Source organism: Cricetulus griseus, chromosome X, assembly GCF_003668045.3.
Source record: "Cricetulus griseus strain 17A/GY chromosome X, alternate assembly CriGri-PICRH-1.0, whole genome shotgun sequence".
NCBI classification, from domain to species: domain Eukaryota; kingdom Metazoa; phylum Chordata; class Mammalia; order Rodentia; family Cricetidae; genus Cricetulus; species Cricetulus griseus.
In genome coordinates this window covers 115894948-115919347 of record NC_048604.1, presented here as the reverse complement: position 1 = coordinate 115919347, position 24400 = coordinate 115894948, and the positions used below count along the sequence as shown (strand labels likewise).

General features: G+C 37.5%; 1 protein-coding gene across 5 annotated transcripts in view; it reads left to right on the top strand.

The window, feature by feature from the left end:
- Rpgr (retinitis pigmentosa GTPase regulator) overlaps positions 1 to 24060 on the top strand; it is a 47824-nt gene extending 23764 nt beyond the window's left edge. For 2 of the 5 annotated variants that reach the window (XM_027433138.2, XM_027433139.2), the window contains exons 12-18: positions 1190 to 1287; positions 6168 to 6233; positions 7688 to 8548; positions 18084 to 18470; positions 19935 to 19992; positions 20690 to 20778; positions 22795 to 24060. In XM_027433138.2, coding sequence (XP_027288939.1) covers positions 1190 to 1287; positions 6168 to 6233; positions 7688 to 8548; positions 18084 to 18470; positions 19935 to 19992; positions 20690 to 20778; positions 22795 to 23001 — 1766 coding nt within the window. In that variant the 3' untranslated portion in view covers positions 23002 to 24060. The remainder of the gene's footprint in view (positions 1 to 1189; positions 1288 to 6167; positions 6234 to 7687; positions 8549 to 18083; positions 18471 to 19934; positions 19993 to 20689; positions 20779 to 22794) is intronic. The other 3 variants (XM_027433140.2, XM_027433141.2, XM_027433142.2) reach the window with 3 other exon arrangements.
- Positions 24061 to 24400: the final 340 nt, after the last annotated feature.

The following is a 24400-nucleotide window of genomic DNA, read 5'->3' as shown; positions in this document are numbered from 1 at the left end:
TCATGTGGCATGCAAGTGAAATCTTTCCTGATTCCCAATGTCCATATTAAGGATTAACAGTTACATTACCATTTCTTAATGAACACACACACACACATACACACACACACACACACACACACACACACACACCATCTGCCTCATGCCTTAAATATAGATAATTGAAACGCAATTAAATTTTCTTTGCATATTATCTCATGAAAAGAATGTAAATTAAACAATGTACATTTATTTATATTTAATTACAATCAATTGAAAGGATTTTTTAAAAAGAGCAATGAGTTTATACTGACATTTTTAATGGAGATTTCAAATCAGGGACCACCCCATAGATGTTCAGGTGACCAGAAAGGGCATAATGACAAATGGACAAAAGTATAAGTTCAATAGAGCAAATTGGTTTGAAATTTTCTCCTTTGTGATATTACCATTTTTTGAGTTCTAAGTGCTTATATTAATTTTTCATTGCTACATTTAAAAATGACCAAAATTTAGCAGGTCAAAATCATAGATATTTATTATTTGATTCATCTTCTAAGAGTCAAAATTTCAGGAGCAGCTTGGATGAGCATTTTATGCTCAGGCTCTTTCATGGACTTGCACTGTTAAATGGGATGGTAGCATCTGGAAGCTTGACTTCTAGCTCATTCATCTTACCGTTATCAGGGCACTTCACATCCTTGACATAGGTTTCTCCATAGAAATGTTCACAATATGGCTTCTCTTAGAGCAATGAGTCCAAAGCGAGAAATAAGGCACACATGTGTGACTAAGAAGCTATAGTCATGGCACAGTTATGTCCACTTTATTTGATTCATCATACACATTGAACTCAACCGCATATCATATGCATGGGGAGCTACCAGAATAGTGTGCATCACTGGGACTGTCCTAAGGCAGTACTTGATATACACAGCTCAGCTGAAAAGTACTTATTCCAAAGGAATAGTGTTTGCATGCCCTTGTAGATAAAGTTGTTGCTACATAATTGGCAACAGAGTAGTTAAACTTTCCATATGAGATTTGAAAATGTGCTGCTCCTGTGAATGACTGCCATTCATCTCCAACCACAATTAAAGAGCCTTGGATGCAGTTATAGCCCAGGATGTACTGAAGAGCAAGTTTTTGTTCACGTGCTTTTCTCATTTCTGTTAGATCTGAGCCTGACTTTTTGCTTTTATTCATTCAGATTATTTTGAAGATAAAATGAACAAAGAGACAGAGACAGAAAATTCTTCAGCAGTGGATTCAGAAAACCTTGGTGAAACTACTGATATCTTAAATATGGTAATTATTTCCTGACTATTTAGATATGAGTTATGTGAATTTTAGTTTCTCATAAACTTGTGTGTATATACCTTTTTATATTCCTTTATGTGTTAAAAGCTTGTTTTTGTTAATATTTAATAGTGCATACTAACCGGGCGTTGGTGGCACACGCCTTTAATCCCAGCACTCGGGAGGCAGAGGCAGGCGGATCTCTGTGAGTTCGAGGCCAGCCTGGTCTCCAGAGGGAGTGCCAGGATAGGCTCCAAAGCTGCACAGAGAAACCCAGTCTTGAAAAACCAAAAAAAAAAAAAAATAGTGCATACTAATATTAGTGGGTTTCACTGTAACATTTCCTTACCTTCATAAGCCAAGCTTTGACATGTGTATTCTCCCTTTGACCCTCTCTTACCCTACACTTACTCCCCTCTGCCAGCCCCCTCCCTTTTCCGTAACAGTCCACCTTCTGCTTTCAGGTTGTCTTTCCTTTTAGTTTCTGTTTGTGAGAGAAAACATGTAATATTTGTCTGTTAGATTTATAACGTCTGTCCTACAGTTACATCCATTTTCTGAAAATGACATGAGGTAATTATTCTTTATGGCTGAACACACCTCTGTGGTGTGTGTGTGAGAGAGAGGGAGTATTTTTCTTTATCCATCCATCTGTTGACAGAGTCTGTAACTTAGCTAAAGACTTCCTGCACTAAACATGGGTATACAGGTATTTCTTTGGTATTCTCACTTCATTTCTTTCAAATATAAACCTCAGACTAGTAGAATTAGATTACTTTAATGATTAGTAATACTTAATTATTAGTAATTTAATAATAGTTTAGTTCTTTTTAAATAATAAATAGTTCTATTTTTAGGTTTTTGAGGAACCTTCATACTGTTTTCCATCATGACGATACTACTTTCCATTCATATTAAGGTTTTGTGTTGCGTTTTCTCCACATTATCCCATTTTTATCTCTTTTTTTTTATTTGGATCTGTTTTCTCTTTGGTTAGTTTAGTTAAGGTGTTGTGCATTTTATTTATGCTTCAATCGTGTAGCTCTGTTTCATAGATCTTTTCTGCTGGTGGTTTAGTCTCCATTTAATTCACTTCTGATCTGATCTTTATTGTGTATTATTTCTTTCCTTCTACTGGTTGGATTGTGCCCTTCTTATTTTTCTAAGGCCTTGAGATACATTGTTAATTTTTGTGATCTCTTTGGCTATTTTGTTTGATTGTCTTCCTTCAGCACTCACTGCTATAAACATTCCTTTTGTACAGATATCTCTGTAGCCTACTGAAAACTATTCCACCTCCAAGTATTTGTGTAATGGGTATAATTTTTCTTTCTACTGATTTCTGTTATTTTCTTTTTATTCTGTGTGGTCTGATAAGATGTAAGAAATTAAAATGTTTTTGAATTGTATAAAATTTCCTTTATGGCCTATTTTGGAAAAAGTTGAATATGCTGATGCCAAGAAATGTACATTCTACATCTGTTGAAATATATGTAACATTAATGTGTTGAGTATTTGCTTGGGTAAGAGTAGAGTACAGAAGTCACCACTAGTATTGTGTTGGAGCATATCTTTCCCTTTATCTATAGTTGTATACTTTTCATAAAATTGGGTCCTTCAGTATTATATATATATATAATATATATATATATATATATATATATATATATTATATATATATGTGTGTGTGTGTGTGTGTGTTTGTGTGTTTGTATGGTTAACATATATACACATATGTATGTATTTAATGTCTTATTCATAAATTGTTCCCTTGATCAATATGTAGTAACAGTCTTGGTTTCTAATTTTTGACATTCAAAACATTTTGTTAGGTAGTGAGTAGTGTAGCTATTCCTGCTTATGTTCAGATTGTATTTACTTTGAAATAAATTTGCATATCTTTCAGTTCTCTGTATGTTTTCTTGATGCATTTTTTGCATAAAGCATATTGCTGTTTATTTTAAAGTACAGTCACCCAATTGGTGTCTTTTAATTGGTAAATTAGCACCATTTATATTAAAGTTATTATTGAAAGGTATGTATATGTTACTGACTTACTTCTTTCCAAAAAAATTATTTCTTCTTGACTTAGAATGTCTTCCTCCCATCCTAGAAGTTGTGGTTAACTATTTCTCATATGTATGCCTAGTCTTACAACAAGATGTATTCTTTTCAGTGCTCTCATGATGGTGCTTGCTCTCCTTTCCCTTCTAGGTGGAGGATTGCTTTATTGTCTTCTATGATGCTGGTCTATTAGTCATGATTTCCATTGGTGCATACTTATCTTGGAAGGTCTTTGTTTCTCCTTTGATTTTGAAGGATAACCTTGCTATGTGTCTTAGAATTACTATTGCTGTGATGAAACACCGTGACCAAAAGCAGCTTTGGGAAGAAAGGGTTTATTTCACATTTTACTCACAGTTCCATATAAAAGTTTATCATCAAAAGCAAGAGGACAGGAACTGAAGTAGGGCAGGAACCTGGAGGCAGAAAATGATGCAAAGGCCATGGCTTGCCCAGCCTGCTTTCTTATAGAATCCAGGATTAACACCCCAGGGGTGGCCCCACCCACAATGGACTGGGCCCTCCTCCATAATCATAAATGAAAATGCCTACAGGCTTGCTTAAAGCTGGATTTTCTGGAGGCATTTTCTCAATTGAGTTTCCCTCCTAGTTTGTGTCAAGTTGACATAAAACTAGTCAACATACTAGGTATGATAATCTTGATTGGAAGTTATTATTTTCTATTAATTGAAACACATCATTATTCCATTCTCTCTAGTCTTTAGTTTGTGCTGATAAATCTTGTGTTCTAATTGATTTGCCTTTAAATGTAACCAAGTGTTTCCTCTCATAACTTGTTTGTTTGTTGTTGATTGTTTTTGAGATGCAGAATGTAGCCATTCTGTCTGAGAATTCACTCTGTAGTTCTACCTGGCCTTGAACTTATGATAGTCTAAAGGTCACAGCCTTCATAGTATGTTTCTATGTTGAGATTTGCACATTTGTTATGAATGTGAGTTACACTATTGTGTGAATCCTCCTCAGTTAGCACCCCTTTCCTCATATATCTTGGGGTATCAGTTTGTCCTGTAGTGTTGAATTTAGTTGCAATTGGACTTCCTGCTATGAAGTTTGTGTGGAATATTTAGCAGTGATCAGTGAGCTTTGACATGATGTGTACAATGTGAGTCTGTGCACACACCTGGCTATCATGCTGAATCTCACACAACTCTTTGGTTCTCTAGTTTCTGAAAATTGGGGCTCCTGCTTTCAAAGAAAGCACCTTCTTTCTACTCAGCATTGCATTCTAATTTCCCACTGCACAAAATTCTCAGGGGGATTGTGTCAGAATATCTTCCCCGCAGGCCAACCTACCTAGGCTGATGCCTGTCAGACTAATGCAATATTGCCCAAAAACTGTTGTTCAGCATTTGTTTGGGACGCATAAACAAACACGTAACCATTCCATACAGGGAACTAAAAACAGACCAAATTAACAATACCACCAACGTCCAACTTGATAAACCAATGGTTTATTGTGGGCTACTTACAGGAATGTGTGTGAGAGGTCACTTACAAGTACATAGATGACTCCAAGGTCATCTATGAAAATCTTACCTCTGAAAATCCCATCCCAGTACATGTGACGCTGCCCCCAAATCCCCTCCTTGGAACCCCCTATATAGCTTGAAGGCAACTCAACAGGTCAGAGAGCCTCCTCTCACCAGTAGTCCTTATTGCTTATATAACCTGGAAGGAGGGACTGTGTGAATCTTACATGTTTCAGTGACTTCTTGAGACTTGTGATTTGTTTAATTCCTTAGTCTTAGTGAGCTTCCCTTCAAGATGGAATGTTTCCATTAGGAGGAAATTGCTACGCAACATGGTTGCAAAGATGGGAAATTATAGGAACCTTCGATTCTCAGAGCAGTTAAGCATAGACAGTAAAAGCCATCACAAGATGACTGCCCAATTACAGCACGCTGATAATAATCTTGGAAACACAGATAAATTCTCCAGAATGAGCTTACTGTGCTGATTTTAAGTGGCTTGTCTATCTAGACTATCTTCCCCAGCCCACGCAGTGTAATTTCTTATAGTTCTAAAGCTGATTGGTGAGTGGTAATTAGTGCCACAGCTTAGAGGAAACCAAATATAAGCCCACAAACTTAGAAAGACAGATAGCGCATTTTGTCACTCATGTGTGCAGTCTTGACTGAAAAGAAGAAACTCTGGCATGAAAGAGGAAGGAGAACTATGTTAGGGGGACAGGGACAATGGGGATAAGAAAGGGTGGTAGAGGGGGAAGTGTGGCTGAAGTCCATACTAGGCATGTACAAGAATGTTATGAGGCATAGTATTTTATTGAATTAATAAATAGTTTTATCTTTTTAAATCCAGGCCTACAGAGGCTAAATTCAGAAGTCTGTTAGCTCATGCCAGGATTTCCATAAACCCCGAGTACAAAATTCTCCCCTAGCATTGCTCACTGAGGCATCTTTGTCTTTCACTCTCACCATCCCTTTGTATGGCAGTTGGCCTTGAGACACCGCTTTTCTCACAGTTCTGTCTCCAAACTCCAACCATCTCTAAGACTCTGTCACTCCAGTATTACATTCCACCACTCTCCTTTACTCATGCATCTATCTACACAAGCAGGAAGGGCTCCTGTTTTGCTGCTAATATGGAAAAGCTGAAAGGCCCTGGGTCACTTTAAGCTGTGTCTTGAGTATCACCAAGCGTGGAGTTCTCAGCAGCCTTCCTATCCTGACATCATTAGTATGGCAGTTGTAAATATATTGTAGTAATGTCTGAGTTTCTTTGCGTACATTATTCACACATAGTTTTTCCATATGATCTAGAACATATATTTTTATTTATTTCAGACACATGTGATAGACCTGAGTTCCAATGAGAAGTCATTAAGCTTTTCAACAATTGAAGAACCACAGGTATAACATGTAGAGTTATTAGTATGATTATGGTGGGTAAGAACAGTTTTAATTTCCTTTCTTTGAAAATTTTTGGAAAGAAGACAAAAAGGTAAACATTCACTTATATTAATAATTAAAAGACAGGAATGCAATGTAGATAACTTCCATTTGGTTTCTTTTATTGGTACATATTTTCTCATAGAATTTTCTGGCTAGAACTTGCTCATCCACTTATTGACCTAAGTTATAATTATCCTTTTCTGCCAAGCAATAGATAGTCATCATAGCTCTTACTTGGGGAAGAGGCTACTGTTTATCAAAGTGTATCTCTTAATTTGGTTGTATATGACTTTGCTTGAGTCACTATGCAGACTTTGCTGGATAATGCTCACATCTTGCTAGCTCTACAATTTTGTGGATCTTTTTAGTGTAAACTATATAATCATTTACAAGATTTTGATTGGACTTTATTTATCAAGGAAGGATTAGCATTAAGCGAGATTTAAAGGAAAATTAGAAATTAGTAAGCAGCTGTAGATAGGTAAAAGTGTCAGAAGCAAAAACAAGTCTGTGGTTTGCACAACCCTAGATAAATGAAGACCTGCTCTTCATTATTTTACTTGTCCCGACGTTAGGGGCCAGTGACATAAAAATGGGAGGGTATTTAGAAGTTACTAAAATAAAGCAATTTACTTTAGAGTTTTGACTTTGGAAATCATCTAATTTCTATTTTCTGCTGCCTTTGCTACATTGTTAGTTTAAAAATTCTTAAAACCAGGTCCTGTAAAATGCAAGAAGACCTTGCTGAATTATAAAAAAACATATAGACAGCCCACTAAAATGAGAGGCATAGCAAATGACAGCCCATTTTTGAACATGGGAGAGCTATTCTCTTGACATGGCTGGCTAAGCTTATGAGAGCTCACTACCTCAATGGCTTACTGTGCCTCAAGCAGCCATTTTCCTGTGTCTTTCCTTCCCACTGTCTTAGATGCTAGGCTTGAATTTTCCTGGGTTGCTGTGAAAAGAAAGGCATATGCGGTTAGAAGTAAGGTCTGCCAGTCCAGTCTGTTTCCCTGAGAATTCAAATTTCAAAGCTTTCTAAAGAACAGACCTAGAAACAGTAGAAATGGGAATCTCTTCTTTGTAAATGGAAATGTAGTTCATATTTCACATACTTCTTTTATGTTTGCTCTGTCAGGCCTACTTTAGTGAGAAAAAATAGTTGTATTTGTTATGCTATTTCTGTATATTAGCCTGTTCATTTAGAACTCATGTTGAAATAATTTATTTGGCAAACTAATGAACCCCCAGGCCTAGTATCTATCACAGTTTGTAAAGTTTAAATTAGTGAGCCTTCACCACGTGTTAGCATATAGATGCAAATGTAAAATCTTTACAGTGATTTATATATAACTGTGACACCTTTGTCAACTCATAATGGTTTGATGGTTGCTTTAAACACTTTACAGAATCAAGACATGGTTGAGAAAGAGATGGAAAGTGCAACTTGTACTGAAATTGATGATAGTTATGAATATGAAGAGATGTCAAAAATAAAAGAAGGGACAGTATACAAACAGTATTTAGCAAAAGGGATTTTCATGATACGCCCACAGGAGATTATGGGAGCATTTTCAGATGAGGAAGTAGGTAATGACATAGACCTGGCAGAGCTTCAGCTCAACACCGATGAAAAGAGTTTACAAAAAGAGGAACTAGAACAGGAAAGTATTGAAGAAATACTCCCTGAGAAGAAAATGGAGGTGATGGAAATAGCAGGTATGACAGATATTAGCGAAAGGGAAGACGATGCAAAGTCAGATGCATTTTTTGATGAATTACAAGATACAGATGTGACTGCCGAGAGTGAAGAGAATAAAGATACTACACAGGAAAGGGACAGCGATGAGCAGAATTTGATCTTTGACAGTGAAACGGAAGTGTTAGAAGAACCAGACAGTTACGTGGAATGTGAAGGGCCAAGGCAGCCAGACAGAGCTGAGGAGCTGGAAGAGCCCAAGCCAGTAGAACCTAGTAGTGATGATAAAGATGACGATGAAGTGGAAACTGAGCATTGCTTATGGTACAGCAGGAAATGTGCTGAACAAGAAAGTGAGAGTGAAGCCAGAGCAACCAGATTTGTTGCAAAATATGATCTTAAGCATGACCACTTGTCAGGGATACCCGAGGAGCAGGAAGGACCAGAAGACATAGAAGGAATTGCAGTAGTGGAGCAAATGATTGAGGTACAAGAGGAAAATGTGGAATTGGAAGGAGAAATAAAAGAGGCGGAAACAGAAACCCTGTCAGATGTCAGTACAGAAAAAGAGGTGAGTGGAAGTGAGGGAGAGTCAGGGGGCGAGGTGGAGGATGAATCTGAGGATGAAAGGGATCAAATGTGTGAAAAGGATAGTTTAGGAGCACAACAGTGGCAGAGGGTGCAGGCAAAACAAGAGAGGAAGACAAGTAGGAGGAAAGGAGAAAGGCGCATCTTAGGTATGGAAGAGAAAACCTTAGAGGAGGAGGAAGGATGGGAGCAGGGTGGTGAGGGAGGAGAGAAAATGGAGAGTGATGAAGGAAACAGAGAGGAAAGAAACCAAGAGATACAAGAAAGAGAAGCAGCGGGTGAAGGAAGTGGAGAAGAGGAAGACGAGGAAGAAGGGGAGGAAGAACCAGAGGAGGGGAGGGAAGAGGAAGAAAGAGAGAAAGAGGGAGGAGAAGACCCATCAGAGGAGCAAAGTGGGGGGGAGGAAGGGGAGGAAAACAACAAGGAAGAAGATAGGAAAGAGAAAAAAAGAGAAAGGGAAGTGAAGGGAGGTGAAGAAGATGAGGGAGAAGGGTTGAAGGAAGGAGAAGAGGAAGGGAAAGGAGAAGAAGAGGGGGAAAGAGATGAAGAAACAGGAGAGGAGGAGGGGGAAGGAGAGGAAGAGTGGGAGAGAGAGGAGGAAGAGGAGAGAGACAAAAGGGAAGGAGAAGGGAAAGGAGAGGAGAAGGGGAAAGGAGAGGGAGACGAGGAGGGGGAAGGGGAGGAAGAACAGGAAGGAGAGGAAGAGGGGGAGGGAGAGGAAGAAGGGGAGGGAGAGGAAGAAGGGGAGGGAGAGGAAGAAGGGGAGGGAGAGGAAGAGGGGGAGGGAGAGGAAGAGGGGGAAGGAGAGGAAGAGGGGGAGGGAGAGGAAGAGGGGGAGGGAGAGGAAGAGGGGGAGGGAGAGGAAGAGGGGAGGGAGAGGAAGAGGGGGAGGGAGAGGAAGAGGGGGAGGGAGAGGAAGAGGGGAAGGAGAGGAAGAGGGGGAAGGAGAGGAAGAGGGGGAAGGAGAGGAAGAAGGGGAGGGAGAGGAGGAGGGGGAAGGAGAGGAAGAAGGGGAGGGAGAGGAGGAGGGGGAGGGAGAGGAAGAAGGGGTAGGAGAGGAGGAAGAAGGGGAAGCAAATGGAAGGTGTGATGACTGTGAGGAGGAGGAAGAAGCATATGGTGAGGAAGAAGGGGAATACAAGGAGATAGGTGGAAGAGAAGATGAAAATGAAAGTCAGGAAGATAGAGAACAGTCCCCAAAAGTGAGTAAAAGAAAAGGTTCTAGGACACATGGCAGATATGGGACCTATTCGGAAAAGCCCATTCCTAACCCAGGGAGAAGGGGAAAAGAGCAGAGGTCTAAAATGCCAGTGGAGTCAAAACAACTTTCAGATAATGGTTCCAAAAAATTCTGGAATAATGTTTTACCACTTTATTTGGAATTGAAATAACAGACTAAATTTGACCTGATTATGGACAGTGAAGTCATTTGCACGCCTTATGTATAATAGATATACTCACTCCAGATTATGAAACTGATCTGTTACTATGGTACTTTTACACATGGTTATAAAACAACTGATGTCAGTTGTATTAAGGTATCAAAGACAACAGGAGGCAATGTTAAGTCTTGATTCCTCCTAAACTCATATCTCCCCCCCCAAGTTACTAACCTATAACTAGAAACTATTACAAAGCTGTTTGTTATAGTTAATAATGTATATACCTCATGGATGATAGATATCTATACTAGAAGCATACTATAAGTACTATGTATATAAAAGTCTTTTTAAAACAATACAGATGCTTAAGGGCTATCAAAACTTCTGACTTTTTAATAAGTATTTTAAGTACCCCTCTTCAGTCTCTGTCACCTAGAATATTTTTATAATAATTGATAATGTTGATGGTAATTGAAGATAATCAATGATAATTGATGATAACTGAGGTGAGAATTTCCTATTTCAAAGGAATGACATTTCCCTTTACTTTTTTGTCCCTTTTCATGAAGATCTATGAAGCAACAGCTGTTTTCAGGCCTTAGAGGCTAATGATGTTATCTCTTGCCATTGCTACCTAGGCATATGACAGCATAGCTCATGAAATGGCAGTCAACTTAAACACATAATATAGGGGCTTGTATGAGTTAATGTTTCAAGGAAGAAAATTATATATTAAAATTCATTCTTCTGCTCTTAAAAATTATAACTTTAGTGTCTCTTGTGTTTTGTAATTGTAAATTTCTGAATCCAAGTAATTTCTGTTTTAACTCTACTGTCAGAACTTTCATTCTCCATGTGTGTTATGTGTCCTCAATGGATTTTCATTGACTTTTGTAATTCTGTTTGTCTGTTGCTTATCAGAATGTTTCAAGTCAAATAAAAATTAAATGTATATACTCAATATTGTTTGTGGAAAGAAAAATGGTCTAGTATTAGATAGTGAATTTTTGAGAAGCCAGGCTCCACTAGATTTATATAATGTAGCTAGTTTGGTTGTGTAATCTTAACTTCTTTTTCAATTGATTTCCTTTCTCATCCTGTTCCATACCTTGGGCATGAGTGATTTCTTATACATTTTTCAAGGAAGACTTTCATAGTAACATTTTTGAATTTTGTGTAGTTGAACTCCATACATTTGATTCTCTGTGAGAACGAGCATGAGATAAATTACAAGAATCACATGATATAGCATTTCCTTAGAGAAATCTGTAAATTATAAGTTGCTGCAAAGATAGTTGGTAGCATCCCCCAAGTAGTGGACTACATTGTTTTGACACTGCAGCCCTTGACCAAAGTCTGCCATATTCATTTTTTCTAGAGTAGAATTAACTGTATGATAAAGTACGTCTACCAAAGGTGATTATTTAAAAATAGATTTGAAAAGATTAAATAAGAGGGATGGCAGACATGATAGCCATAAAAGAAATTCTAAGAGAATTCCAAGGAGATGAGAAGCTAAACTTCGAGTTATTCATGGCTAAGGCATGGTCTTTCAAGAAGAGAATCAGCCAGCAATACTGAAGTCATGTTCTTGACTGCACCCATTTCACCATTTGAACTGATACAGATTGCTGCTTTTGAGCAGCATTTCTTACCATTTCTTTGTATTTCCCTGCCCCAAAACTTGGTGCACCCTTTAGAAGTAGTAGTTCTTAGAAGTTACAGTCAAGAGCACTTACATAATCATTTTGAGTTCAAGTCCCTATTGGTGTGTGCTTTCAAGCTGTGTGAAGTTACTACCTCTGTAAGGGTCCATTTTTTTTCTAGAAACATACAGAATTGGAATGGGAGACCTAATTGACAGGAGCAGCTTTGTTAGAGCTTTGTCACACCAGAATTTCTGCTATCCCTCTTCCTCAATTTAAAAAAGGCATGTTTAGTCCCCCAAATCACCCTAAACAAAGCATGCTAACTTTCTCTGTCCAGTGTTCAACTGCCACATACTAAATCACACATGTGGCAGGCCTAATACCCTCTAAAGTTTATGGATAGGAGTTTGGTGGTGGTTAGTGGTACATTGAGACAGCGTGAAAAAGAACATAAGCTTTCATAAGAAGAAGTTATTACATATGCATAAATCTCATCATTAGAAAAAAAGAAAAGTGAGGAATAAGACCACTTGATCCCTTGAGACTTGACAGCTGGCTACATAGATTTCAATAGCTAGTTGTTTCTCATTTATTTTGCTTTTGAGACAGAGTCTCCCATAGCCCAGGTCTGCTTAGTGTTTTGCTCACTAAGTAGCCAAAGGTGGCCTTGAACTTCTGATCCTTCTGTCTCTACTCTTCCAATGCTGGGTTTACAGTCATGGTAAATCTGCTAATTGCTCAGGTATTTGCTATAGTTTTCTAATCATTGCTGTGGGGAATGTGAGGTATTGTATATGTAGACTCCCTTGAGTTACAGTTTCCTAATGCAGACTCTGGCAGAAAGAGACTTTCAGGTAAGCTGGGGGGAATTTCTGCAGAACATCTGTGACTGCTCAACAGCAGCCATCAAGGTGAGTGACACTGAAGTATGCTTTGTTTGGTAATGATTCACTGTACAGATCAGCTTACATGGCATGTGCTCTCTCCCACCAATGCAGTAGTGAAGGAAGGTGCTCTAATCTTTTACTTCAATCTTTTCATTGTGAAAATTCAGTGTCATATGGTATGATTAGTTCCTATCATATAGTTTAATAGCTGGTATAAATACTTGGATAAAGTATTTATGTATCTGTCACCAAAAAATTGAGTGGTCTTCCTCAAGTCAGATAGACCTCAAGAAGTGAGGACAGGTTATAGTCCACTTCCCATGGCCCTCTTTTCCCCCATCGTAACTGCAGAAAGACTAAAGATATATTTCTCCAAAGAACATTTGGAAATGTCTCTGTCATGATTATTTCATCATTTATCATGTTTTTTCTTAATTATATGCATGACTATTTCTTAACAGTGCTGTTTGTTTTTCTATTCCCGTGTCCTTAGCCAAAGTCACCCTAAGATGAAAATTCACCTGCAAAATACATCCATGGCTTGCTTTTCAAAAATGAGCTAATTAAAGAAAAGAAAGGTTTTGTGTCTTGGTTCTATAAGACATGAGATATGCCCCCTGATGTCAGAGGACTCTATAAGCCAACAAGAAAATTCATTAGTACAATAGAGAGTATTAGCCGAACCACTTCAGCTCCCATGTGAAAGGGTTGAGAAGGAACTTGCCAGGAGTGAGTAAGGAAACTTTGAAATGAGTCGTGTTAATTAGAACTTAACAGGCAAAGGGCCTTACATATACATACATGATGTTACAGGAAAAAGAATAAGGTTTTATAAGGTTATTCTTGTGGCAATACAAAGAATGATTTGAAGCAGACAGGACCACAGGGATGGAAGTTAAGAGCCAATTATAGTAGACCAGGTAAAGAATGAAATAGACATGGGATAGGATAGTGGGGGTGAAGGATGTGGGGATATATATCAGGCAGTTGGAGGGCTTAGAACAAAGATGTAGCTAGCATGGAGAACTGAGTGAAAAGAGTGCTGTTCAGGGTGACTTCGAATAAGAGAGTAGGAGGAGTCCAGAAAGACAGTTCTGCATTTGCTAGCTTTTGATGGTATCCGGCAGATGTTCATGTGTCTGGAGCTCAGTAGAAGTTTCTGGGGATCACTAGCTTATGTGTATAATTAACTGGATCAAGTCAAGCAACCCTTTTGCGAGGAGAGCGCTTCAGACAGGATTCAGGGAAAACATCAGGAAGTGAGTGGGTAGAAGCAGTGGTTCTCAACCTGTGGGTCATGACCCATTTGGGAATCACATATCAGATCTCCTGCATATCTGATGTTTATATTATGATCCGGAACCAGAGCAAAATTACAGTTATGAAGTAGCAACAGAGTTTATGGCTGAGGGGTCATTGCAGCATGAGGTAGATTGAGAACCACTGGGTTAAAGAATAGTAATGAAGTTGAGGAACAAAACTTAGAGAAAAGATGTGGGGTAGATTCTAGGAAAGAAAAACGCTACCCAGGCTAAGAATGGGTTTCAAGGAAGAAGAATTGATAGTAGCAAAAGAGCGCTGTGGCCTGATAGACGGCTAGAGCTAACATTAACAGAAAAAAAAAAAAAAAAGCAAAAGAAGCCCAGGAAGTTTGCCTTGCAGAAAAATAGAATCCAAACTACACTTTACATTCTGAAAATGATCAGCCAGAGCTGCTGGCATGGTTCTCAAAACAGGATGGGAGGATGTAAAATGGATACTGCAGATAAGACTTCCTAACTTTTAATTTGCAGTTGATATAAACAATGAAACATGAGATGGGATGTCCTTGTTGGGAACTTAGGAAATAAAATAATCTGCAATGTTTGAAACATCAGTGAGTAGAGAAAACATGGCTTTTATGGTCTTTAAAATATTTGGACAGAATTGGTGAAGAACAGAGCCTTTACAGTCCAGCAGTCATGAACTCAAGCCCAGCCCTCCTTGTAGGTGGTACTGGGAAAGAGTTTTAGTTTTTAGTGCTTGAAGCACAGAGAAGTTGATCCCACTCATGTGGTTAGCATAAAATGCATGACTACAAAAAAGGAAATAAATTGTCTAAGGAAAAACAATGAGAATGGCATAGAATAAATGTAAATATTGGAATAAAAATGCCTACCACTGCAGGGTACAGTACTCTGAACATTACATTCACTTTTGTAGGCTTGCTTCTCCATCAAACTGTGATGTATACAGTAGTTACAGTAAAAGATTAGCAATGAAATAAGGAATTGTGTGTAGAAAGAAACAAGACTTTTTTGTGTATAAAGTCATGTCATAGGAAGATAAGAATCCAGAGATCAAACTGGTAGCTGGTAGGCCTAATCTGGCCTGTAGACTATATTTTTGCTTCCTGTACAAGTAATTTCTTTTAATTCAAATTGTTTGCCAGTATTGAAATAAAGCAGATTATATAATATATAATTTGAGAACAAATATTTAAATGTTTATTTGTTTTGTTTTCAAATAAATTATTGTGATAAATCAAGTCAAATTATTTTTAAAAGCAATGTTCTATAGATCACCTAAGCAAAAAAATAGCAAGTAAAATAAATGTTTGTTTGACTTAGCTCACCATCTAAAACACTGTTTACAGCAACAATGAGATGTTACTGACACTTGTTACAATTTCCTATAGCAAAAAAGCATTATGCTGAATGCTAGCAAGGATGAAAAGCCAAAGTAGCTTTGATTTTTTCATTAAAATACAGATTTTAAAATGAACAATTTGATACTTCTCTGCAAAATCTCATTTGTTGCCTTAAGCATCAAGTCACAATAATCAGTTTAAAAAATTGAACCTATAATAACTTCATTTTAAAAAACAAAGATTTCATAGTTATATGCCAAAAGTCTACAGTGTGTGATAGCATGTTAAAAAGCTTTAAAAGAAATTCCATAACTTTTCCCAAACTATTTTAAATTTTTGATTACAGAATCACTTTTTTGAGATTTTAAAATAATCACAAAATTTCTCCCTTCCTCTTCCTCCAAAACTTCCCATATACCACTCCTTACTCTCTTTCAATGTCATGGATTCCTTTTTCATTAATTATTAGTATATTATATTAGTATATTATTATTAATACATATAACCTGTCAAGTCCGTATAATGATACTCATATGTATGCACTCAAATGTATGTTTTCAGGGCTGACCATTTGGTATTAGATAACCAATTGGAGTGCACTTTGTTTGGGGAGACTAATTCTACTCTGAGGATTTCTCAGTTTCTTTGTGTAGGGTTGAGGCCTCGTGGACTTTTTCCTGTTCATATTGGCATGTCTATTGGTGTCCTTGTCCAGCTCATGTTTAAGCTGTCATGTTGGTGAGACTTTCTGGGTGTCACTTCTCACATTACAACAGACACAGTCTCAAAGAAACCTACCTGATCCTCTGGATCTTTTGGTCTTTCTGTCCCCTCTTCGAAAATGTTCCCTGCCCCTTAGGTGTGGAAGTATTTTATAGATATACCTGTTGGGACTGGGCTCGCCAACAGTGGGTTTTGATTGGTTGTGTTTTTTCTGTAATGGTCTCTCCATTGGTTTCAAAGAGAATTTCCCTTGACTAATGGTGAGGACTACATTTATCTGTGGGTATAAAGACAAATGTCTATATTGCTGTTAGTGATGGTTAATGGTTAGTTTAACAAAGTAATGCTTATAGGTTGTCCTCTAGTATCCGTGACTGTGCTAGCACTGAGTAGTTGGCTAGGTTTCCAGTATCAGCCATGCTTTCCCTCCTATTGATCAGGTCTTAAATCCTATTAGAGAGATGTTGGTTATTGCTAAGGTATGCATGCCACTATAGCACCCTTAGGGGGTTGTGGAGCCATGCTCATCATTGTTCTGGTTCATAGGCATCATAGCTGTCTAAGAATGTTGGTTACTTTTCCTCCTTTGGAAACTTGCTTGGTACCTTCTGGTACTATGAAAGCTCGTCCTCATGAAGTGTTTTCAAGTCGGTTCTAGCTCTGAGGCCTCTAAGGCCCTGAAATTCTGGCATCTTCAGCAATAGGAACTTACATTCCATTGCTTTGAGGCGAAAGGAAATAGCAACAGCCTATATATTTTGGGATTCTCTTGGGCAGCCCTGGCAAACAGTTCAAAGGAGGGCTTCTCATGTCTGGTATTGGGATTTTTGTTAGTTGAACGTTGACTCTCAGAGGGAGCATTGTCAGCTCAAATGAGAAATTTTCATTTAACATATGTATATATATATATATATATATATATGTGTGTGTGTATATATATATATATATATATGTGTGTGTTAATGTGTATATGTGTGTATACACATAATTACATGTATTGTAGATTCTTTGAGTTAATGGTATGATTCTTTTGATGTTTTCAGACATCCTTATTGTTGGTTTATCCCCTATTTCCTTATGTATTTACCTCTCTTCCCTTCTCCCTAAAGATCCCTCTCTTGGAGGGCTTCGGCCTCACTGAGCACTAAATTTTAAGGCTCCTGTGGCCTAAAGCTCTATCCCAGTGTACCCTATCTTCGTTGGTCACTGAGGTCCCATTGCCTTCTCCTTGCCTGTCTTAGCAGCCAGGGTACTAATCTAGAATAAGGATTTTGGAAATGAAGGGAGAAAATCTGAGTAGATAACTGACCCATTTTATAGTGATAAGATCTGGGACATTGTGGCAAACTAAATTATCAAAAGGAACATTGACATTTTTGATATCCCTCACAAGAAATACAAAGAATATTGCCCTGAGCCAAACCAAAGACCAGAGCTGAGTGTGACCAATGAAGTGATGGTTCAGTTGTATTTGTCTGACCCATTGACTTCTTCACTGTGATCCTAAGACAAGGCATGTGCTTGACCATTCTAGACTATCTTTCTAAGAATATACTTAAACTTTACCTTTTCTTTTTATAAAATGACAGTATTCTGCCAATCTCTCCTAAGTTATCTCAGTTTTAAAGGTAAGTGTTTTCTGTGGTTTATAGTAGTTATACAGGTATGTTTAAAATTTTAAATGTACTTAACAAGTTCAAAGTACTACAATCTATGTGACTTTTAGTGAAAAATACCATGTTTAATAGCATTTAAAGTATGTTCATTATCTTTTTCTGGGTCATAAGTAGCTATGCTTACCTCACTTATAAAAAATGAATTATAAATTGGGGATGGGAGGAACTCCAAATCCCTGTTGTAGAAAATGAATGTAATTCATAGATTTGACTATATTAGATTGTTGCAGTAAGGGAAAAGCTTTTTAATTTCTCTCAAACTTAAGATCATTCTTTGCATAAAGTCAAGAAGACATATTTATTTCCGTGTTGGCCTTACCATAGTTACTAACAAATTTTCAGGAACACTAGTAATTGTCATACAACAGCAGACATACCCAGAGCAACAGCCATGAAATCATTAGTGATGCAGTATCGTGATGTTCAGCATGGATTCTACATTATTTCATGTCTTCAGCTTCTAAATGCCATTTAGTAGTGTATACATTGATTGAGATTATCATATAAGTTACAAGAGCATTATCATATCTATTCATTAAAAAAGGAAATTATAATAATCACTTTTGTCACAGGATCAGCAAATTTCAGAAACTGTGGAACCCGAACCCGAACCAGAACCAGAACCAGAACCAGAACCAGAACCAGAACCTGAACACGAACCAGAACCTGAACACGAACCAGAACCTGAACACGAACCAGAACCAGAACCAGTACCAGTACCAGTGCCAGTGCCAGTGCCAGTACCAGAACCAGAACCAGAACCAGAACCAGAACCAGAACCAGAAGACATGGATGACCAAGTTAGTGTCCCAAATGTGGAAGCCATTGTAGAAGAAGAAGTGAAGGAAGAAGAGAAGGAAATTGTGGAAGAAAGCTTCCCTGAAGATAGCCCTCCTGAAACAGAAAGCTCAGAAACTATTGATGCCCTCGATGACAACCCAGATGAAATCATTAAAGAGGTATAATGACAAGGTTTTCTGTCCTAAGATAGCACCTAAGAGAAAAGAGAGGATGAATTGCAGTTTCCCATGGAGCAGAAGTATATCTATGTGTCATTTCATTTAAACTGAATGAGTAGGTTTATCTAGTCTAGGAATTAAGCAAACCTTGTCTCTAGCACACTTGCCACACTGCTAGGTAGTATTTTATTCCTACATGAGTAGAAATAGACACTGATAGTATACTCTTGGGAAGTGAACCAGAAAGTAGGGTATCTGTCTTTGAAATGCTTAGAATAAAAAGTTGGGAACCTAGGTGCTGGCTGCAGAAACAATATTTATTATGTGCATATATTCATGCATACACACATGTAAATGCAGAAGGCTGCAACAGTATTTAAGTTCATAACCTGTTTGTCATGAATGCAGTCTGCCAACATTACTAGGATTAATTTCAGAGGTGTGGAATGCTGAAAGCCAAATGGAATGGCATTGTGTTGTTTTTCACCTTTCTGACTACTTTCAGAAAATACTGAGTTAGTCATGGTTTCTAGTTAATGATATACTCTCATTCCTGCTCCATCAAATTCTTAAAAAAAAAAAACTCATTCTCTTTCTAACAGAAACAACTACCCAAACATAGGTAACCTTAAATTTGGATATGTACTTTAAAAGCATATATTGTGTTCCTATTTATTTTATTTTATTTTTCAATAGTGTCTCATAGCTCAGGTTGACACCAACCTCACTATGTGGCTGAATATGGCCTTGAATTCTTGATCCCCATGTCTCCACCTCCCAAGTGCTCAGATTAAAGATATGTTCAGCTATGTGCCTGCCATTTTTAATTTAAAAGCTGCTATTGTAGTGTAGAAGTTGTCTTTTCTTCGTTTCTGTATTTCTCAAGACTCTTTACTTTCACTGAGGAAAAAATTGTTCAGTTATGGCTAAAAAATTATTCTGCTTGTGGGAATTTTTGATAACTCAGGTTTTGGTTGTCAGTAAAAAAAAAACATTAAATACCCATTTCTTATTACAAATTTTTGACAGAAATTGTGTGCCATCTAGCATCCTTTAGTCATCTTATAGATGATGAAATCATACAATTTTCTTAAGTCCATAAACTTTTTATTTTTTAAAGACAAGATCTCGCTGTATAGCCCTAGCCATCCTCAAACTTGCTATGTAGACCAGACTGACCTTGAGCTGTGAAAACTACCTTCTTCTGCTTCCTGAAGATTACAGGCATGTGCCACTGTGCCTGGTTTAGAGTCACTGAGGGCATTAGCAATCACTGAGCATCTGAGGCTTCCTATTTCATAGTAGCCTAGCAAAGTGAAGCATTTATCACATACCTATGGTATTAATTAGAGGCAGGCTCTGGAAATGTGCTTTTAAACCAAAACTAGGGTTTCTAACAGCACAAATATGTGAGGAAAGTTCTTTTGTTAGTGTTTGGTCATACTGTTTCTTTATTGTTTATAGGAAGACAGTGTCAGCCTACTCAAACGGACTCTTCGTGAATACAATGAAAATCCAAAAGGTATGAGCACATTTGATTTGTAAATGGTATCTTAAATTCATCTTAATTTTAATTACATGTATATGTATATGTGTCTGTGTGGAAATCCTCAGGACCCAGACTTTCAAATGGGTGGACGTTGTCTGATGTGGCTGCAGAGAGCTGGATCTGAGTCTTCTACGAGAGCAGTATATACTCTTAGCTGCTGATCCATCTCTCCAGCCCCTCAACCCACTTAAGAATATTATTTTTGTCATCAGAAAAACCTGTTTCAACCTTAAGTGGAGAGCATAAAGGGAGACATCAACCATTGTCCTCTGGCCTTTGCACACACATACACACATGCATGGATGCCCCCACCCACAGACCTTTGAAAATGGTTTATATTTACACATTTTCTTCTAGTACTTCCAGTACATATATTTCACATCTCTAGAATTTCCTGATAACTCTTCATAGTAGGAAATATTTGGATACTCACAATCCAAATGTTTTTGTGTGTGTGTGTGTGTGTGTGTGTGTGTGTGTGTGTGTGTTGGTTAAGTTATTTTGGGTGCTGGGCATTGGTGGTGCACGCCTTTAGTCCCACCACTTCTCCAGTAGTGAGCTCTTTTTGTGTTATCTCACAACTTGATAGAGTTGATAGAGTTTTCCTGAAAACATCAAGACTTTTCTTTCTCTTTAGTTAGAATAATTTTTTACATGTATTTAATTGTAGGACACATGTACGATCGTATAAAGAGCAGTTCTTCCGAAATTCTGGGAAGTGTTGAACCAACAAGTAAAGACATAAAAAAGTCTAAAAAGGTAAGTCGAATGAATTTTTGCATTTTGATGTTAAGACTGAAGTATTGAATTCACATTCTGCTTTTCCTGTGCTAATCCACATAGTATGAGTTCCTTAATGAGTTTTATAACCCCAATATATACAAAGGGTTTAAATTGGTGATTTATGTGTTTAGTAAGTTACCTTTCTTTTGTTATCATTTGCCTGGTAGAAATATTTTACCCTTTTTTTTTTGCTTGTATTTTACATGTGTGCATTGTAAGCAGCCTAAACAGCTGGAATTTTACTTGGAATGTTTTCCCTGCACACCTAATGTCTAGAACTAACCAATATTCTTTTTTTTTCTCATCTAATAGCAAAATCTTAAAATAATCTTCGGCCTTGACATCCCTCCTTTCCTATTTTACAAATTACTGTACCCACAGTGTTTTGATTTTATTAATGTTACAAACCATGTTGTTACCTGTTTTTTTATACCTTTCAGGAATGCCACATTATGTAAGGGTTGGCTCAGTCCAATTCCCTACATTTTGTGAACTCAGAATTCTCAAAATCCCAGGATCTATGTTACAAAGTTAACAAATGCTGTTTCAATGCTCACCCCAAAGCTTGCTTCTTCTCCTTTTAGGGCCCATGGAGACTGTCTTTAAACTTTTAAGAAATTGCCTACATATTAGAAAGTTACACTTTGCTAACTTAGTGAGATTTTTTGTTGTTTTATGGTGGAAGTTTTTCAGGATGGGTACTCGCAGTATAGTAAGTAAAGCAGTGCCTCCACTTTAATCCATAATGCTTTTGCTAGAGGTCTTTATAGTTGCATTTTACTCTGGTTACCACCATCTTAATGTTAAATGTAAATTATTATTATTATTAGTATTATTATTATTATTATTATTATTATTATAATCTCCATGTTGATTTCTGAAAGAGCTGCACATATCCTCATGAAGTTTTCATTTCCTATGTTTTTCCTCATTTTGATATCTCATCAAAAGCATTTGTTTTGTTTTTTTGAGGCAGGGTTTCTCTGTGTAGCTTTGGGGCCTATACTGGCACTCACTCTGGAGACCGGGCTGGCCTTGAACTCACAGAGATCCACCTGCCTTTGCCTCCCAAGTGCTGGGATTAAAGGCATGAGCCACTAACGCCCGGCCAAAAGCATGATTTTTATGATAGCTCTTTGAATGATACTAATTTGGTCCTGGATAAATCTTCAAATGTCCTAAGTCAGATGAGACCTTTGTCCTCAGATGCCAGTCTTCCCGCTGTCTCATGCACATGGCCCCCTAGGTCATCGACTTCTTATTATATGTTCCTTCCCTGACCTCCAAGCTGCTTTAGTTTTCTAATTTTGACCCCACAACCTTCTGTCCTCAGGGCCAGATTACCACATCTGCCTGCCTCTCACTCATTGCTCCCCATCAACCTTCCTTAGAGTCTCCTCTGTGTCTGCCAAGGAGCCCTCCTGTCTTCATCTGTTATCATATTCTCTATGTCTCAGTGCTGGCCTCCCAGAGCAGTCCCCCATCTCTCCCACTGATGACTCACACCCACAAGCATCATACAGCCTTCATCTGGCAACTCTTAACAGTTTCTCAGAACTTCTAGCCTCAGGAATATGGACTTATGTCTTCCATTTCTAGAATATCATAGCAGAAATTATCTACAGTTAAGGTACATCAGTGATACCAGAAAAGTCCCCAAATGACCCAGTCTTCTCACATTTAAATGTCAACAGTGACTGATTTCACCCTTGTAGAAACATGATGGTATATTCTGAAGATATTTTTAGTGTTGAAAATTATATCCTGAAAAATCTTATTTTAGTCATGACTGCATTCTGATAAAAGGGAAAAAAATCTTAGTTTGGATGCTAAGGACATATCATATAATATATATATATAATATATATATATATATATATATATTAAATTGACTAATTTATGCTCATACCTGTTAAAAATTATATTCCTGTGTACTTTCTGAATATTTCACTTACTGAAATGAAATCTTTTTTGTTTGTGTGTTTTTGCTAGATTTCCTTCTTTAATCGGATGTCATTGACAGGTCAGAAAATGATGCAGAATACTAACGATCCACTTCCAGAAATAAAGCCAATAGGAGATCAAATAGCCTTACAAAATGATAAGAAAGATGCCAACCAGAACCACATGGGTCAAAATCTTCAGGATACTGCACCACCAAATATGGAGGGAAAGTCCAAATCCTGTACAATACTATAAATGTATGTTTATGTTTCCATGGTCACCGAGCACATTTGTTCTTCATACTTGAAAAATGTTATGTCTTCTGAAGGAAATTTCCTGATAACACTGTTAAAAAAAAAGATAAAATTAATGTTTGGCTTGGTTTAAACAGTTTTAATATTTATTTATGCTCATATTCTTAATAAGCGGAATACTTGTACCTCCAATCTTCCTTGACGTGTTTGGCCTTAACTGTTCAGTGTTGCATAAAACAATATATTTTTATATTTGAAAGCTGAATGAAGATATTTCATAGTTTTGCTAACACAGTTATCATTATTTGTAATTTCCTAAGCCAATGTTTGTGGTCTTACAACACTGGAACAGTTTTGAGTATATTTACAACATTTAAAAACAGGCATAAAATGTGATGCACTTATTTTAATAAATTATAACTGTTGGGTCTGCTGTTAAAATGGACAAGGTACTTGAACTTAACAATAATAGGCAAAAAAATCTAATTTTGAATATCAAAGGAGGGGGCTGGAGAGATGAGGCATTTGATGCTCTTACACAGGACGTGAGTTTGGTTCTCAGCCCCTACATGGGGCTCACAACTGCCCATAACTCCAGTTCTAGGGGATCTGATGCCCTCTTCTGATCTCTGCAGGTACCAGTCGGGCACATGGTTCACAGACATACATGTAGGTAAAACAATATAAAGAAAACAAATCTAGATTTTTAATCAAAAGGCACAAAATATCTTTAATCCTTAACAAAAATGTGGATCATCTGTAAAATTTGACCTGCCACCAGTTGCGATCCTGAGACCCCAAAACAGTCAGGCTTGCACATTTCATCTGTCTCTACCCATTTAATGACACATACTGCCTCATGACCTGAGCATCACAAAGTGCGCAGGACTGATCCATCTACCAATCTGCTCTGATGGGAGCTTTGCTTCCTTGCTAACATTGTATATTTAAAACAAATGGACCACACTCACTTCCCCCATCCTCCCTTGTAAATGAAACATGTCACTCTTTAGCCACAGTGACCACCTACAGGGTAAAAAAAAAAAAAAAAAAAAAAAAAAAACTGTTAATTTGGAGTAGATATGGCTTTAATATCTTAAAAATAGTTTTCTGAGTGGACATTACACTTAGTAGATTTCTTATTTTATTAAAGGTAAACACAGTTTCAAAACTTGTGTTGTTGAAGCTACAGTACCAGTAGGATGTTACAGAAGTATATGAAACATAAACTCTAAGGGCTGAGTGGAAGTAACTCAAAAATGCTACTAAACCATGCTATTTGTGGGAGGTAGAATTCTAAGGTGAGCCCAAGTTTCATGTTGGTGGCACATGCCTGGAATAATCCATTCCCTCTGAGTATGGGTGAAACTAGTGACCATGCTAGGACATCACTCCCTTGC